This window comes from Eschrichtius robustus, chromosome 5 (assembly GCF_028021215.1).
Source record: "Eschrichtius robustus isolate mEscRob2 chromosome 5, mEscRob2.pri, whole genome shotgun sequence".
In the NCBI taxonomy this organism is placed as follows: domain Eukaryota; kingdom Metazoa; phylum Chordata; class Mammalia; order Artiodactyla; family Eschrichtiidae; genus Eschrichtius; species Eschrichtius robustus.
This window is the reverse complement of record NC_090828.1, coordinates 59,391,989-59,408,642: the sequence shown is the minus strand read 5'-3', so window position 1 is coordinate 59,408,642 and position 16,654 is coordinate 59,391,989. Positions and strand designations below refer to the sequence as shown.

General features: G+C 34.1%; 1 protein-coding gene across 1 annotated transcript in view; it reads right to left on the bottom strand.

The window, feature by feature from the left end:
- Positions 1-3,018: 3,018 nt before the first annotated feature.
- OLA1 (Obg like ATPase 1) overlaps positions 3,019-16,654 on the bottom strand; it is a 172,069-nt gene continuing 158,433 nt past the window's right edge. The window contains exons 8-11 of the mRNA XM_068543904.1: positions 9,802-9,942; positions 9,015-9,111; positions 6,844-6,966; positions 3,019-3,533 (exon numbers count right to left, since the gene is read on the bottom strand). Of these exons, the coding sequence (XP_068400005.1) occupies positions 3,432-3,533; positions 6,844-6,966; positions 9,015-9,111; positions 9,802-9,942 (463 nt within the window). The 3' untranslated portion in view covers positions 3,019-3,431. The remainder of the gene's footprint in view (positions 3,534-6,843; positions 6,967-9,014; positions 9,112-9,801; positions 9,943-16,654) is intronic.

Sequence of the window (16,654 nt, the reverse complement as noted above, 5' to 3'; positions counted from 1 at the left end):
AAGTATTTTTAAATTAAGGTATGTACATTGGTTTTTCAGACGTAATGCTATTGCACACTTAATAGACTACAGTATAATGCAAACAACTTTTATATGCACTGGGAAATGAAAAATTCATATGACTCGCCTTCTTGAGATATTAGCTTTACTGCAGTGGTCTGGAACCCACAATATCTGAGGTATGCTTATACATACATAAATTCACTTAATCCTCACAACAACCCCATGAGGGTGGTCCATTATCCCCATTCTATAGCAGAAGAAACAGGCTCAGAGTAGTCAGGTAACTTACCTAACTGAGGTCACACAACTAGGAAGTGGTGTCGTCAGAAGTCAAACCCTGGCCTCCTGAGTATGGGCCTTCACTACCATTTCTTATTTATATATCTGGAACATCTTTTACTGTAAACAAAAGAAATGGGCATTCTAGTTTATAAATTAGACTCACAGAATTTGGAAAATGTCACATATAGCATCAGCTGAGCTGAAAAAATCAAGTCCCTAGACATGTAAAGCCAAGGACCAGATCGGATAGGTGGTTGGAGAACTCTGTAAGTGCTACCTGGGGTGGGGTGGGGTCGGGGGGGTGATGGTGGTCAAGTGAGTCCCCTCTTTTTTATACCTCCTAATTGCATCATGGGGCTTTCCACTGAGATACTAATTTACAAGTGGCTCAGGATATTCACAGACCATGAAGGCAAACCAAGAACTGTCAGTTTTTATATGAGGCCCCAAATCAGTTTGGAGACAAAAAAAGTCACTCAAAAGTCAAGCCTAGCTCTTTTATTCTATCACAATAGTGTATTTTTACAAGCTTAAAATGAGATCAGTTTCCCGAGCTAATGTACTGTGCTGTTAGAAACAACATTTCTGAAGTCTCTGGCAAAATTAAAAAAGACCATTACGTGTAGACTAATCAGAAAAATATAAGGCACAGGAAATGAAGAGATTTTCTTTCTCTGACTCTTTGAATCAGAGGGGACAGAGATGTTACAAAGGAGCTTTGAGAAAATAATACTAAGAGACAACTAGTGATAAACATCAATCTGGATTTTGATGCAGGAAAACTGATTAATCACGAGTTAGAAAATTTACTCTCCAAATGGGGCTGGCAAATTATAAGTGAACAGAAGCTTCACACAAATATGTTAACGATAAAAGCATTTGTGCTTTTTGGGGGGTTCTGACCTGAGCCATGCCCAAAGTGAAGTTATGAAGGTAATATGATAAAACTAAACTAAGATGCTATCACGGACTTTTTCCAAATCAAATTTCTCTTAACTAAAAATCTGATTAAGATGATCTACAGATAGGTGAAAAAATGTTCACTTATTATCCTAAAAATACATTAACTATCACTAATATTAAAGGAGGGAAAACATGAAGATATAGGCATATACCCCGTTATCTATATGCAAAAGTTCTTGGAATTCTCAACTTTTGTTGATATACAAATTTGTACACATATATAGAATGTTACAGAACTTCTAAGCAAATTAAACATCTTTAGCATTTAATTTCAGCCCCTAATGAAGGCAGTTACCTCAAAACTAATTCCTTTCTCTTATTAATGGTTCTGTTCTGCAATATGCAATTATCACATTAGAAATTAGAGAAAGTAAAATTACACAATCTTAAAGGCTTTTTAATGAGATTCCAAATTCTTTAAGAAGTCTATGCAATTTACTTTGGAAAGGACTCAAAAGCAAGAGATTGGCTTTTTTCTTATATTGCTGACACCCCTAACAAGCCACTAATCTCTACATTCCTCCAGTACAGAAATATAACAGGAATTTTCACTGCAAACTTGGTTAACTGCACCTGTACCTGAGTTTCATTTATGTTTTACTTAGTTCTTAAAAAAAAAACACAACAAAAGAACAACTTTTCACTTCATTTTATCCTTATTTCCCTGCTGAAGTTTACTAATTTTTATGTTAGCAAAAGAATATCACTATTTGATTCTCAAAAACAACATACTCACTAAAGAGCTTCTAAACTGTATTCATTACTCAATTGAATCCACTTTAAACAACCTTTCCTCTGTATAGCAAATTGCCTTTAAAATCATTTCTTTTCTTGCTTTTTGTGCTACATTAAGTAACTTTCAATGTTAAGTTTATGTGTGTGTGCTTTAAAACTTCCTTATCTTTAGTGTAACAAAGTAACACAGTAGAGTGGCAAGGGCTGGCCTAGGTGGGAGTCTGCACTCCACTACAATGGTCTTCTGATCACAGAGGAGCACAAAAGGGCCATGGATGGGGACAAGGGCAGTCTTGCAGGAGTGTGAAATGGGAGAGAAAGGGAGAGCTCAGGGAGGAGGAAACTCTAAGACTGTCATCATAAAAGAAGAAGGCTAAGTGGCAAATGATCTCCAGATAACTATTTTATCATTATTTTCTTCCAGAACTTTCTGCTACAATTTTAGAAAGTGCTTAACTTATACATACTAAAATTTCAACTGTTCTTAACATATTTTAATAGCAAGTATTTAAAAAGTTTTGTAATTTTCAAGGTCTAACCTTTTTAGTAATGAACTTTTTACACTCACTACTGAATTGAAACAAAAATATAACCCACCAGATATGAAAGGGTTAGTTTTCACAATAATTTCATAATTTCAAAGGAATGATTAAAAATGAACATTCTATTCAGTACGGTCAGAACAACAGCAACAACAAAAAAAATCCTTTAATCTTTGAAGCAGAATATTTCTCCAGCATTATTTTCTTTTTGGTCACAGTCACCTATGTTATATCCTCTGTAATATCATTAGCATCATCTTTTTATAAATGTCCATCTACAAATTAATTAACTTTCTTGAGACAAATCCCTGGTATACTATTCTTCTGATTCCTATGAAAGACCCACTTTTAAGATACAATTGCAGCTGCCCCACACGCTAGTTACTGTGTCATACACACGCCTTAAAATTCTGTAATCAGCAACCGCCAGGTGCCGTATCGCATTCAGCACACCACAGTCAGTCAATACAGACATCCCCAAACACACCAAGGCTGGTTTTGTCAAATGTTTTATTGAGTGTAGACATCTGGAGTACTGTAAAACATGCATTATCTGTAGATTCAAAAAGGAGCAAGCCACATTGTCCTCACTGTCAAATGTGTCAGGCTTGGCATACATGATGGAGATTAATGAAGTATCATGAGAGTAATATGGTTCCTGAAAAGCTTCTACAATTTGGAGTAGGGTCTTAATCACGTGAAAAGCAAAGCTGTTCACATTTAGTGAACTTGCATTTCATTGGAGGTACGCAGTATTTTAATTTTAAAACAAATAAAAATAATTCTGTTTGTAGAAGATTCCCATCCCCCCAACTTTATTTGCCCTTTCAGTTTTCAGAAATTTTAACTTAAAAAAAAGTATATGCCTTTTGGAAGTTGTACGTTTATCTGAGTGATGGCTAAAATTTATTTCTTCTTCGGTTGCTGAGGTGTATTAAATTTGAAGAAGATAATATCTCCATCTTCAACAATATAATTTCTGCCTTGTTGTCTGTATTTTCCAGCAGCCTGTAAACAGGAAACACAGAGGAAATGAGTTTTTTTTACAATTAAATATATAAGGTAAATGGTAGGAGCACACACAAAAAGTATTATACTTCTTGGGTCATATTACAAAAAAAAAAAAAAAAAAAGAAATACAGGAAGGCACACAAGTTCAAGACTAGACTTGGAGAGAAGCAAAGTACTCCTGATTTGGGCAGCACTAGATTTTCCATACATACATAATCATAATGTATTCTCCACTAAATTGTTGGTACATAAATGTAATTATACCAATATCATTAAGTTTCATTACATGCTGTTTATGGTACATTTCTGATGTGTCTGCAAACATCCGGCAAGTCACTGTAACAAACAGATCAAACCAGGCAGGAAAAAAGATTATATAACTAGGTTAAAGCTGCTTTATTTGCTTAAAGAAATTCTTTGGTGATACTGGTGATGCCTAAAAGACAGCTTGCTACAAGGAAAACCATTATCAATTGTCATGTACAGATTTTAAATTATTTCTTTGTAGTTTTTAATTTGATCTTGACAATGACAATACACAGTGGTGTATACTAGAATTGAACACAGAGAAGTTTACTGACTAATGGCCCTAGTTATAAGCAGACTCTAATAGGTTGGAACTGCAAAGACAGATATACTTTCCACTTGTAAATTAGTCAGCAAAGCAACTGATTCCACCCGCTGGCATGTAGATCAAGACAGCAATCCTCCGGTAATTCTAACATAAACAAGCGGCAGTTACGGAGACCCACGTTCACCCCGTGGCGCAGCACACACACTTCATCCTCAGCACAACAGGCTCTTCAACATCTACATATTCACACTTAACACTGCACACAACCAACCCAGTCCCACATGACCCCACACTGACCACTCAACATTGAGGACTTGAGGATCTTTTGGAAAAAATTCTCAAAAGTATTTTACTTCTGTTGGAATTTACTGAGAACATGAAACCTTTGCCCTACAAGATTAGTACTTCCCTTCAAAGATATTGATAAGAATGTTCAAAGTCAAATGCAATTATACTAATTAGAAACAAGACTAAGAAAGATCATACATCTGAGGTTAAAATCAACAAACCAGGTCATAGAGCCCTAGCAAGCATATTTCAATTATCTAGACCACATATAAAAAAACACCTACTAATAATAAGTGTTTTTGAAAATGAAGCTAATTTTTAAAAAGCCAATATACCCTAACATTCTAAAAGGCATACACACACACAGGTGATTTTTGTAAAGTTGTGATGTATGGAAGGCCATATGCTACTTGTTTTGAGACTCTAAAGTCCAATGTTATAAAACTATATAGACAATTTAAATCAAATACATATTAACATGACATATTAATGTAAGTTTATATACTTTGTTATCACTCAAGTTTACTACTAATTAAAGGTGACAGTGTTCCTTTAAATTCTCTAGAGACCATTTAATCCATTTCCACTGCTATCAGAAACACTGGTTGAAAAAAAAAATCAATACCCATTTGTGAATCTTGAGTATGTATTAAACAAGACACGTCTAACCAGTTCATTTGCACTTGAAAGCAGCCATCTGTAGAAGCCAGCTTTGCCTAAGCAGATATGATTGCTAATAATGTGATATCCCTGTAGACTACAAAGCCCACACAGAGCTATTCAGTATATAGTTCACAACACTGGCATTAAATTAGTTATGCTGTACTGGTGTTCGAAATACATATACATACATACACATATACACAATCTTGCTCTCAAACCTAAAATCTACTTGATAATGTGCAAGTAAGTATTTGTTGAATAAAAGAAATTCATAAATGCTTCATTTTATTTGGAGTTCAAATTTTGAAATGTTAGTTTTGGAGGTTAAAAACCACATAAAATACATAATGGTATTCTAAGCTGAAAAGCCAGAGGTCAATCTTTTCCAATTTATTGTATAAAAGCTCCCAGTTAGTGTTAAGCATTTCTACAAGTAGGCAATATTATATTATTGTACATTAAAAAATTTCTCTGTATTGTTAAAGGAAGTATTCACAACTTATATATCTTCAAGTTTATTACAACATAGACATCTATTAAGGGTTGGTAAAACAGGCTTATCCCCTGAGAGTATAAAAAAGAAGCATCTGATTTCTGAATTCTAGTAATAGAAAAATATCCTTATTTTAATCATCTTTATAAAAAAATATATGCCAGCATCATGTAGCATGTTGAAAAATAATCTGAGATTTTTCAAGTCTAATTAGTTTTCTTAACAAAGTCCAATCTTAATACACTATATTTGCATATTTATCTACCGACACAGATGACACTATCGGAAAGTTAATGACTTTGTTTAGTTGTAAATTGTAACTTTTCATTCCTTTTTAAAAAACAAAATAGCTCTCATTCCACATTGAACCAATTATACCAAGATTCTTCCCTTCTCTTCCTGGGGTTCCAACCAATTCTGTTATAGTCCTGCTGTTCAGTATGATCTTTCCAATGATACCAGTGAGAATAAACTAAACTTGAAATAAACTTTTTTGCGTTCCTTTGAAATTATGAAATAGTAAACACAAGAGACCTCTTTAAATTCTTTAACGTTTTCTACAGTAGTCTTCAAATAACAAATTAAGTTAATGATAAAGAAGCCTTCTTACAATGTTAGTTTAATCCCTTGACCTATCTATTTATTGATTAGAGATGACATACCCACTGGACTTTGCTAAGTAAACCTAATAAAGTCAAACAACATCAAGTCTGCAACAGAATTTACATTAAAAGAAATCATTTATTACTCATGTATAACACAGCTTCACTATTAGTGGATGCAAATCAAATTATACTTAATTAGCTAAAATAAAGCACAATTTTGGACCTGCCCTCTAGTGTTGAGAAAGCAAATCAAGTTCCCAAAGATCTTTAAAAAAAAACGTACAACCATGAAGTTTAGCAAGAACAGGTTTTATTTAACTAAATTTATATTGCTTTCTTTGAATTAATGTTAAACATATACATACTACTTCTATTTCACATATTCAAATATAATAAGTATAATTTTTCATTGGTCATCAGTGAACAAATTCTTTGAAATTATTTATAACTATTTAAAGCTAGCTTTAAAAATTTTTTTTGTTTTAGAAAAACACCACGAAATTACTGACAATTTACACATTTAAAAAATTGTCTAAAAAGCATGTAAACATCTACAGCTCTTCAATCAGTTGATAGTAAAGCTAATGCTGACACACAGTTTAAAAGACAGTTATTCATTTTAATCCTGAGTATCTTCATATTAGCAAAAATTATAAAGTGTGAAACTAGAAAATAATTCCTTACCTTGACCGCATTTTCAGAACCTTCCTCTTTAAAATCTTCGTATTTCATTACTTCAGCCATAATGAATCCTTTTTCAAAATCTGTGTGAATCTTTCCTGCAGCTTGAGGAGCCTTCGTCCCTTTCTTTGAATAGAAAGACCAGAGAAAACTAATTGCATTTAAGATGACTGATTGAAAGCGTAGAGTTTCTTTTCTCTGATCTGCTGTTGGGCTCAACTTAAACTTAGTTTAATATCAGTTAAGATGTCAGATATACAATTAGAACATTTTCAACACTGGGCACTATCTGTGCAGCAGATTTAGCACAGACAGATCAGTAGATATTAAAGAAGCGTAGCTTTGTTTTTCCTAATAGTCATCCACAGATTTATCGATTTAGATGCAGTGGTCTGGTTTCAGCGTAGGTTTCATTTCGATTTTCTATTCTTCACAGTGGAAAAAAGTAAGGATTTTAAATAGCTTTCAAGTTGAATTATCAAAGGTTTCAAAAAGATAAAAAGCCTTGAAGATTTCAGCTCATCTAAAGAACATATAAAAATCAATATATAAAGGGATATTTTTAAGACATTTCCAACAAATCATACAATATATGTTCAGCAAATAATTTTAAAATCCTCATAAAATTTTAATAGAATTTTGAACACTTTACATAATACACCCTGCCTCTAACCATCATAAAGGAAAATTCAAGTTGATATAGGAAGAGAAATGCCTTATAATTATCCCATATGTTAAATTACAAGGACATACATTCCAGACACACACAACCATGGAAAGAAATTTGAGAAATAATGGTGACCTAAAGGCTGCTTAATAAAGCATGTTAAAGTGGTAAGGAGTCTGACACTATAAAGCACAGTTTTTACAATAAAAGATGTATTGGGTTAATATGGCTACTCACTGATGCTTACCTGACTAAATATCTTAGCACATTAAATCACGGATACTTACAATCAGTCTTAAGATAAACCAGCTTTCATATTTTCAAGCCCAGAATATGTTATCTTTCCTGCTGTACATACTTAAGTTTGGAAGTTTTAAGGCTTTAAAATATATAGTAAAAATAAACCCTGGCAATTTGTTTACCAACTTGGATTTGCTTTGACATTATTTTGTAAGTCTATATAAAAGGACCTTAGTTATAAGTCAATCAAACATTTTTTTACAAAGGAAAGAGGAGATCAAAGAAAAGTGAATCTCACATTCACAAAACGCATTTAACATTATGTTCAACTGACTCCATGTTCCTATCCATCTTAAATCAAAATAGATGTAACAATAAATTAAGGTAGTCAGTGAAAACAGAAATCAAAGCAGCCCTAAAATTTATCATGTAGCATACATTTAAAAAGCATAATAAAAGAATGAATAAGACACTGAGTATTTCTAAAAGTTCTGACATTATTTTTATATTCTGTAACACTATTTCGGATTACATATATTTCAAAATATTTTTCAACAGTAACTACCATATTACAATATATTTTCATTTAAAAGCAAGCCATTACAGTTCAGTTTCTATTGTCCTCTGGGAATAAATTAGTCATTCTTTCTGGTGGTAATCAGTTATACATCAATATTTAAAATACATATCACATTATTAAAGAAGATTGAATATAAAACACTGCAAAAATAAACACTACTTTTATGAATTCAAATTTAAAAAGCCATGAATTATTACACATTGAGTTTAGCTCTTTGAGCCCAACTGTGTATCTATGAAGAGCATAATGATGTCATATTGCTTTTATTGCTGAAAATGTAATCCGAGCAAAGCAAAGGAGGAAAGAACCACCCGCAACCCAAACAAACTTAGCGAATACAAAATGAAAAGCAACATCAATTTCACTGCAGACAAACCCAGTCACACAGATTAAGCAAGCACAATACTGGTGCGTCTTATCTCTGACCACAGGAGGAGGGTAGACAGATTCTACAGGATGAAGAAATTCAGACTATGTAATAGGCAGAATCAATTGTTACCTGCCTCAATCAATGCCGCTCCACTTTCACTGTTCAGCAGCTCACAAATAATTAAAGTTATCCTGGACAAAAACCTCATCTGTAATGACTAGCTAACCGCCACCATGACAAACTTCAAAGTCAGTGATATCAATCTGAATTCAATAGTGTGGAACTGGATATAGCTGATGAATAAGTATGAATCTTACCCTGATGGTCCATGCACGCACTTCATCTGGGCCTGCAGTGAAAAAGTATTCTAGTTGGAGTGCTGCAAACCCAGCCTTAATGATCTTTGGCAAAGCGCTGAAATAAAATGTAACAAATTCACTCAACATATAAGTTGATTGTGCCAGAGATCAGTACAAGGCTAAAATTATTCATTTCAAGCAGAAAATGTTAGAGATATTAGTAAATGACCATTCATCTTTTATAATGCACTTGAAGAAGTCAGAAAGCACATAACTATTCGTAAAAAATCCCTTCTAAAATTGGGTTTAATTGTACTAGTCTGAACATATCATTTTGAATTGTTTATTATAAAAAAAAAGAAAAATTTCATCTACCCATTCTATGATTATTTTCCTCCAATATCAATTATTTCCAGGACGTGGGTCATGAAAGCAAAATTATTTGATTGAAATACAATGTTTAAACAATATATTACTGTTACTCAGAAAAAATTAAGGCAACTGATTCACTCTTTCCCCTCCCCCACTGAACATGACGAAAGAGTTTTGGCGATCATTCCTTCTCAAAAATATACATAACTAATACCTATGTTATAATTAAAACACTGTACGGAGATGACAGATGACAGTTAAAAACTTAATTTAAAATAAATCTTTTCACTCTGTCTCATGGTAAAGAAAGGAGAAGATTCCCTCTTTATAATGGTAATTACTCTGTCATTTATTATTCTATCAGCGCAAGCAATTAAATTACTGCAAGGAAATAGTTGATAATAAAGTGTAGGGAAAATGAATGCTAATTAACCTTTGTGTCATGTTCGCTTCCAGATACTTCTGTCTCTCCTCAGCACTCAATTCTTGCAACTTGAGTTCCAAGGCCCCACTAAAAGGAATGACCAAGGCACCTGGGTCATACTTGTCCACCCACTCTTTAATTTTTATCAACCTGTAGACAAAAAAGGGCACAACATTATCTTGTAGTGCATGCATGACTGTACCACATTCATTATTATCAAGTAGCACATACATATTCATAAGAATTGCACGGTTTTATGATGCCATCTTTTTGTGTATAGCTTTCCAAGGTCAAGGCATTAACAGGCAGCAATTGCTTCAGGTATACGCCATAATATTTTACTGTAATCTAGTTTTACTTTAACACATTATCTATAGGAACTAATACAAATATTTTAAAACTTTTTACAGTTACACTAAATTTGTTCAGCATTAACAACTGTGACCTTGAAAACCTCAATGTTATGATTTATTATTTTCCTTACTTTACAAAGTATACTTTTAAAAAGCAAAAACACAAAGTTCTATATTTATAGGAATCACATCTAAAAGCGTCAGCTAATTTCGAAGAGCTCTGACAAATAATTTGTTCCACCCAGAAATCTATATGCCTGGTTCAGTTCCTTCTTGGACTAACAAGACTTTACAGTTGTCACTGGTTTTGAGGGAGATTTTTGTTAATTAAAAAAAAAAAAAAGTCCGGAAATATAGATTTACAAAAACTTAGTTGATTGTGTACACATTGTTCTTACGAATCTCACTTTTGTAGGATCATGAATAATAGAACTACAGAGGAAATAAAGTAGTTTAATAGCAAAAGGGTTTGGAAAGCCTAATCAGTTAGGAAATTGATATCTTGTGTTACCTGAAAAGACATGATTGAGTGATTTGTTTCAAAACGTGGAGTATTTTAGCCAAGTGGTAGTTAGAACATAAATGAGATAAGTGTAGTGAGTATATTAACAAGGTTCTGATCCTACCACTTTGCTAGCTTTTTATTCCTGGGCAGGTTACTAAATCTTTCTAAGCCTCAGTTTCCTCACCTATGGAGATAATAATAGTACATATTATAATGTAGGTAAAGAACCTAGAAAAGTAAAGCGTGGCATATAGTAAACAAATATTAACAGCAGCTAGTATTGTTAATTTTTATTCTCAGATAATCATAGCATATGTGCCTAGATTCTGGAATAGAGCTTAGTATAGAATTGGATATAGATTTCATAGTTCAATATATATCATAGTCTCACATAGTTCCACTTGTCTCCCATATTTAGACCAAGGTTTTAATAACTATCATGGTAAAAAAGTGAGGAAGTCATACTTAAATAAACAATGCAAATGTCACTACAGTGGATAAGAAACACAAGAACTAAACCACAAATTCATCAACACTCACCCATCAAAGAAAATGGCAGGGATGAGAGTTATTAGAAAATTAAGAATATGGTCTACTGAGTAGAATGGGATAAAGGAATGAAAAATTCACACAACAGTTCATACATGTTTGTTATACAAGGCTAACCTATAATTTACTTATTTAATATTTATCAGGGTTTTTGATCTTCATAATATTTTTTTTCCTCTTTTGGTCACATCCTAAAAATAACGAACCAATCCCTAAAATGTATTTTGGAATAAAGTATGTATCCTTTAAAATAGGGAATCCAAACCAGCTATTTTCTTATCTAAAATTATGAAGGAAAGGTTAAAGAAAAAAGTAAAAATTTAAATTGATACTTCTGCCTATAGTAACATTATGAGATTCTAACTTATTTTATAGACTTACAGTATTCAAACAAAACTGTATATTAAAATTTACCATCAATGGTTTAGTAACATACATTTATTATACAAGTCAAAATCAAATATGTAATTTTAAAAAAAGGAAAATCACATACCAAATATTGATTCAATGAAAGTAAAATAAAACAAGCCCATGTAAAAGGATAACATATATATAAAATACATTTTGTTTCATAAATATGGTCAACATAACTAATAAAACTAGAACTGTTATGAGACACCAAGATAAGAAATAATTACTTTGGCTGAAACATCAATTCAGAATAACAATAGTTTTACCCTGTCATTTTAACAGCCTTTCCTGCAGATTCCTCAGAGGGATTATTTGCATTCCTCAGGTGTTCTATTGTACAATTCAGATGAATAAAGACTTACAAATCATTCCTCTACCGCCAATGTGAGACTTTGATCTGGTGAATACACCATTGTACCTTAACTATAATTGGCAAAAAACCTGACAGTGTAGAGCATCACAAGCTTAATAACAAAGGAGAATATCTCAAAGTGTTGACAGATGATCTTCATAATGCAGAAGCAGAGCTGGTACATTTTAGCAATAAATGAGCACTGAGGTCTAAAGGTCTCTAAAGTGACTGACATCAGACCTGCTATAGCCTCACTAAAAGAAAAAGGTACCGTAGCACTCTCCGTAAAGTGAGTTAGGTCTTTGCCTGCAAGCTTCACTTTTGTGACTTTCACTGTCATAGAAAACACAGGGAAGATGAAAAGTGAGTTAGGTTCTTTGGCTGTCTGCTTTACTTTTGTTACTTTTACTATCAAACAAAAGCGAGAAATGTCCCAAAGTGATTTTTAATTACATATTTGAAATAAGCCTTGAGTAATTAAAAATATGACTTGATTTCAAGATTATAGACTGAAATACATATAATATATCTGTTAGGTCTTATGGTTACAAAAGTGTGATAATGAGGCCAAGATCACAAGTTTGAACCCCATTGGGACCAGTTACCTTTTGCAGAAAGATGTCTATTCTATTGCTACAAACCATACCCCAAACTATAGTTAGTCATCTAAAAAATGTGAGCTATTGGCACATGAGGGATATGGAAAATCAAAGTTGAGCTCAGTACCACTACTAGAAAAACAATTTCAAGTACATTCTGTCAAAGTGACTGGACAGTAATCTCCATACACAAATGTTAGCAAATGTCTAAAGAAAACTATCTAATTGTTAGTAACCAAAATAATAATGATATTGTCATAGAATATCAAATTATATGAGGGGAGAAGAAACAGTAAAGACAGTACACTTCTAAAGAGTTAAACTGTAAAGACTTTCAGAGCATTCAATTTATAAATTTATATAAATAGGTTATTGCACAAAGCCAGAGATTACCAATAAGGAGCCGGAGCCACACTGATTTCCCCAAAGTCTCATGAGGGACAAATGGAAAGAGGAACTGCCATTAGTTGTATTTTTCTTCCTAGTAATGATTCCACAGCAAGGAGACTAAGCAGGGACAATCAGTTTTCAGGCTAAAGGGTTATGCTTTGAGATACACTGGCAGGTTATGATCTGTTAGTGTCTTCGGACAAATGAGATCTTTAATATTAACCTAGCATTAGATTTCTAAAAGATTATGTCTCAAATTTACCTTTGGTCTTATAACCTGACCTTCTTATCCAATCTTGAAATTCCAGATTCCATAATTTGATTTTCCTAGGGTTAATTTACATGGTTTATATTTCTCTTCCCAGATACAAATTTTATCTAAAAATTATATTTGTTTCTCTTTCAATTCTACCCGTTCTTTTTGGGTAACATGTTACTCTTGTTTAATGAATTCTTACTCTCTTTCAAAATTTTTAAAAGATTAACTTAAAAGTTCCTTTCAGACTGCTCTAATTATTATCTAATTTCTTGTGTATAACTCTGTCCCCACCCCCCCATCATATGCCATCTGCTAATGACCTCTCAAAACCATTGGCTCCTGTGTATGTGTTGTGTTGTTCTTGGATGTGTGGTCATTTGGCAGGAGCCATTTTGTTCCAAGAGAATCTGTGGTCAGCTGCTGGGTTGTTGACATAGTTTTGTGGTTGTTTCTTCTAGGGAAAGACCTATGGAAGGTCTTGGGCTCCAGATCACTTTGACGCTTAGAGTTTCTGCACTAGGTTATTGGTAATGCAAATTGACCTGCTTCTTCTTATAGTACAGTCCCAGTCTCTAGTTTCCTGAGAATAACAGTTTCTTCCCTTTTCCAGAAGGGGTGGGAGCTAGGGGGTGCAATTTTCTAGTACCTGATCCTGGAAAGGACAGCTCTTTCTACGCTTTATGAGTGAGCCTTGTTCCAGCACCCGTAGCCTGGGGCCTGTGCTCTGAGTCTTATTCCTATATGGAAACTAAGGCCTCTAAGCCATATGAGCTCAGTTTTCCCTGAGGGCCATACACTGTTGAGTTCACTTTCGACTGTCACTGAGTTTCCTCTTTGTTTTTGGCACCTAGAGAATCCTTTTTCTTGCTTTCAAGTCCTGCCGCGTTCTAAAAATATCACATCATCATCAATACTATCTTTCCTGGTTATTTCCTCTGGTGTTTCTATATATTAGAAACAGGAAGGGAGCCTGCTATATTGGTTCAGTCTACCCTCTTAACTGGAAGCTCTCCATACTAGAGTTAAATCCTCCATTTTATTGTGTCCTAATACAACAGCTTTCAAACTTTTTTTGACCATCACCCACAAGAAGAAATAGATTTTATACCTGATTCAAACATATGGTGCACACACACATTATTTTCATATACATATCCAAACTGAGACTGGTTTCACAAAACAATACTTACCTTTATAATGGGAATCTCAATGGTATGATGGTATCTCAATGGTATGATATTCTGCATAAAACTAAATTATTGAAACTTAAACTCCTGAAATAGTTTTCTCTAATATACTTTAATAAGAATTTTAATTTATTCTTTTCTACACTTCATGCTCATCCAGCCATTCAACTATCCCCAGCTACTCAAATTCTGATTTTCTAAAAATCCTTTAAAGATGGCTTAACTTAGCTCTAAAGCCAAGTTATATTACCATTTATGATATCTTTGTTGAACATCAGAACTCTCTCAAATCTGCTTATTCTACTTTCCAGCATCAAAGTAGATTTAAAATCTTTAAAATTGTTACATATGGTAATATTAGGTCATTATACACACCTTGTATGGTTTCCTGTGTGAATCTAGGTCTTAACTTTAAAAAAAATTATCACTGATATCTTGCTTTTGACTGAATATAAATGCTGGCAAGAGCCATGTCAGTACTCAGAAAATGAGGCAACTTATACGTCAGAGGATCCAGGGCTGGTTCGTGCAGTAACTTAACATGATTCAGTCAATGTTATTAAGGACATGATCTTTACTAAGCTAGTTCCACTCATGTTGTTCAAGGTACAGATATACCAAAAATCCAGGGGGCACTGATAATCACTAGTCTCCTCCCTTGCAGATTTACTCCCATTTCTATTAAAACCGCTCAAAGTCCCAAATAATGACTTTAAGATATCACATTTTTCTTTTCCATTTTCCAAACATGATCACTGCAAATTAATGTTGATTTGCAGTGTTCTAAAAGAAAAAAAAAAGAGTAAGGCTTGTGGAAGGTAAGGCTATCTTCTTAAAGATGACATAAACATTATTTATTAATCCAGTTATTTTACAAATGGCAACAAATAATACTAGAAACCTGCACTAAAATTAATACCACAGGGCTTCCCTGGTGGCACAGTAGTTAAGAATCCACCTGTCAATGCAGGGGATACGGGTTCGAGCCCTGGTCTGAGAAGATCCCACATGCCGCGGAGCAACTAAGCCCGTGCGCCACAACTACTGAGCCTGTGCTCTAGAGTCCTTGAGCCACAACTACTGAGCCCGTGTGCTGCAACTACTGAATCCTGCGCGCCTAGAGCCTGTACTCTGCAACAAGAGAAGCCACCGCAATGAGAAGCCCACGCAAGCAACGAAGGGTAGCCCCCTCTCACCGCAACTAGAGAAAGTCCACGCGCAGGAACGAAGACCCAAAACAGCCAAAAAAATAAATCAATAAAATAAATAAATTCTAAAAAATAATAATAAATAAATTTATATAAAAAATTATCTTGCAATGAATAAACAGGAGAAAACATCAGGGTGAATCCTAATTACTTTGTGTAAATAACAGAAATCCCATTCACCAGCTGGCAACTTGTCTGAGAGTGGGCATGTGAACTAGTTCTGGTCAGTAGGGCACGAGAGGAAGCCTGCTAGGGGCTTCAGGAGGATTCTGAAAGGCTCCTTTGGCTCTTAAAAAGGGAAAAGAAGAGTGTCTCTGCTGGACACTATGTCTGGATCTTACCACTAGAATTCCAGCAGCCATACTTTGACCAAAAGAATGGATGTAGGGAAAGATGAGAAAAACCCTTGTTCTTGAAACTGTCACAGGAACACTGAATTAACCAAACCTGAAGACAAACTACCTTGGGTTTAACTATTACATGTTGGGATTGTCTTTGTTATTTGTAGCTGAAAGCATCTTGATACTGATAATGACCACATTTGGGGGTTATCTTCATTTGAGTATATGATAGCAGCTCGTCTTAACTGGTCTAACTTCAATGTATTCTTTAAGAAACCAGCTCCTGTAGAGCTTTCCCTGAGCTTCCACACAGATAGATGTTATTACCACACTCCACCCTACACTATAAATTGCCTATTTTTTGGTTATCTCCTCCCACTATAATAAAAACTTCTTGAGGTCAGGGACTTGTCTTTGTTCCCTGATATATCTACAGAACTCTCCTAGCACAGCGCTGGCATATAATGGATGCAAAGTGGAAAGTGCTCTGACTAATAACTAGCTGAGGGACTACAGGCAGTATTTAAGTTCTCTTAGCTTTAGTTTACCCACCTGCAAACTGTTGAGTAGTTTTGAAACTGTTCCGGGTTCCCTATAGGAGCTCCCAAGGTGCTAAGAGGAGAAACGGTGGAGAGAGCAAGAGAGGAAGAATAGGGAGGTTCCGGACCCTCCACTTTTGCATTTTAACCAGAGCTGCGTCATTCTTAT